This window comes from Monoraphidium neglectum (assembly GCF_000611645.1).
Source record: "Monoraphidium neglectum strain SAG 48.87 unplaced genomic scaffold scaffold03514, whole genome shotgun sequence".
Classification (NCBI taxonomy): domain Eukaryota; kingdom Viridiplantae; phylum Chlorophyta; class Chlorophyceae; order Sphaeropleales; family Selenastraceae; genus Monoraphidium; species Monoraphidium neglectum.
Window position 1 is genome coordinate 1 of NW_014010115.1, and position 551 is coordinate 551.

Below are 551 nucleotides of genomic sequence, written 5' to 3' on the forward strand. Positions count from 1 at the left end.
GGCGGGCGGGCATGCGCATGTATGCGGGCCAACACCACATGAACCATCTGGCAACTCGTCTCAGGCTGGCAGTTGCTGGGGTGCTTGGACAGCCACAACATGCTGGAATGGTGGAGGCTCTGCAACCCCTGTGCATGCCAGCAGCTCGGTAGCAGGGACCACCCACGGGGCAGCGGCACGCCATGCTGGGAAAGAGTGTGACACGAATGAGGCCAGACTACGCCAGCGGGGGAAAACAGCGCCCCGCGCACCTGGGCGAAGGGGACATTCACGCCCCAGAGAAAACCCTCGACCCGCCCCAGCCTCTAGCGTATGACCCCGACTCCCTGGTCTACACTGATGGGAGCGTGCTGAAGGATACAGGGGAAGGCACCTCCCGCAATAGAGGAGCTGAAGGCAAAACCATTGCCATGGGCGCGGGCGTCTACATCCCTGCGCTGCTTGGGGGCGGGAAGCAACAAGATATAGCCATCGACCCGCGGGACCCGGCGCAGCCTGAGAACGACACCATCAACAGAGCTGAATTGAGCGCCATATAGGCAGCAATCATT

The 551-nt window shown here is 61.9% G+C and overlaps 1 protein-coding gene across 1 annotated transcript; it reads left to right on the forward strand.

The window, feature by feature from the left end:
• Positions 1-206: 206 nt before the first annotated feature.
• Positions 207-539, forward strand: MNEG_12918 (hypothetical protein; the record flags this gene model as incomplete). The annotated part of the gene is made up of 1 exon (XM_014038609.1): positions 207-539. One exon carries the CDS (start codon positions 207-209, stop codon positions 537-539), a length of 333 nt encoding a protein of 110 aa, XP_013894063.1.
• Positions 540-551: the final 12 nt, after the last annotated feature.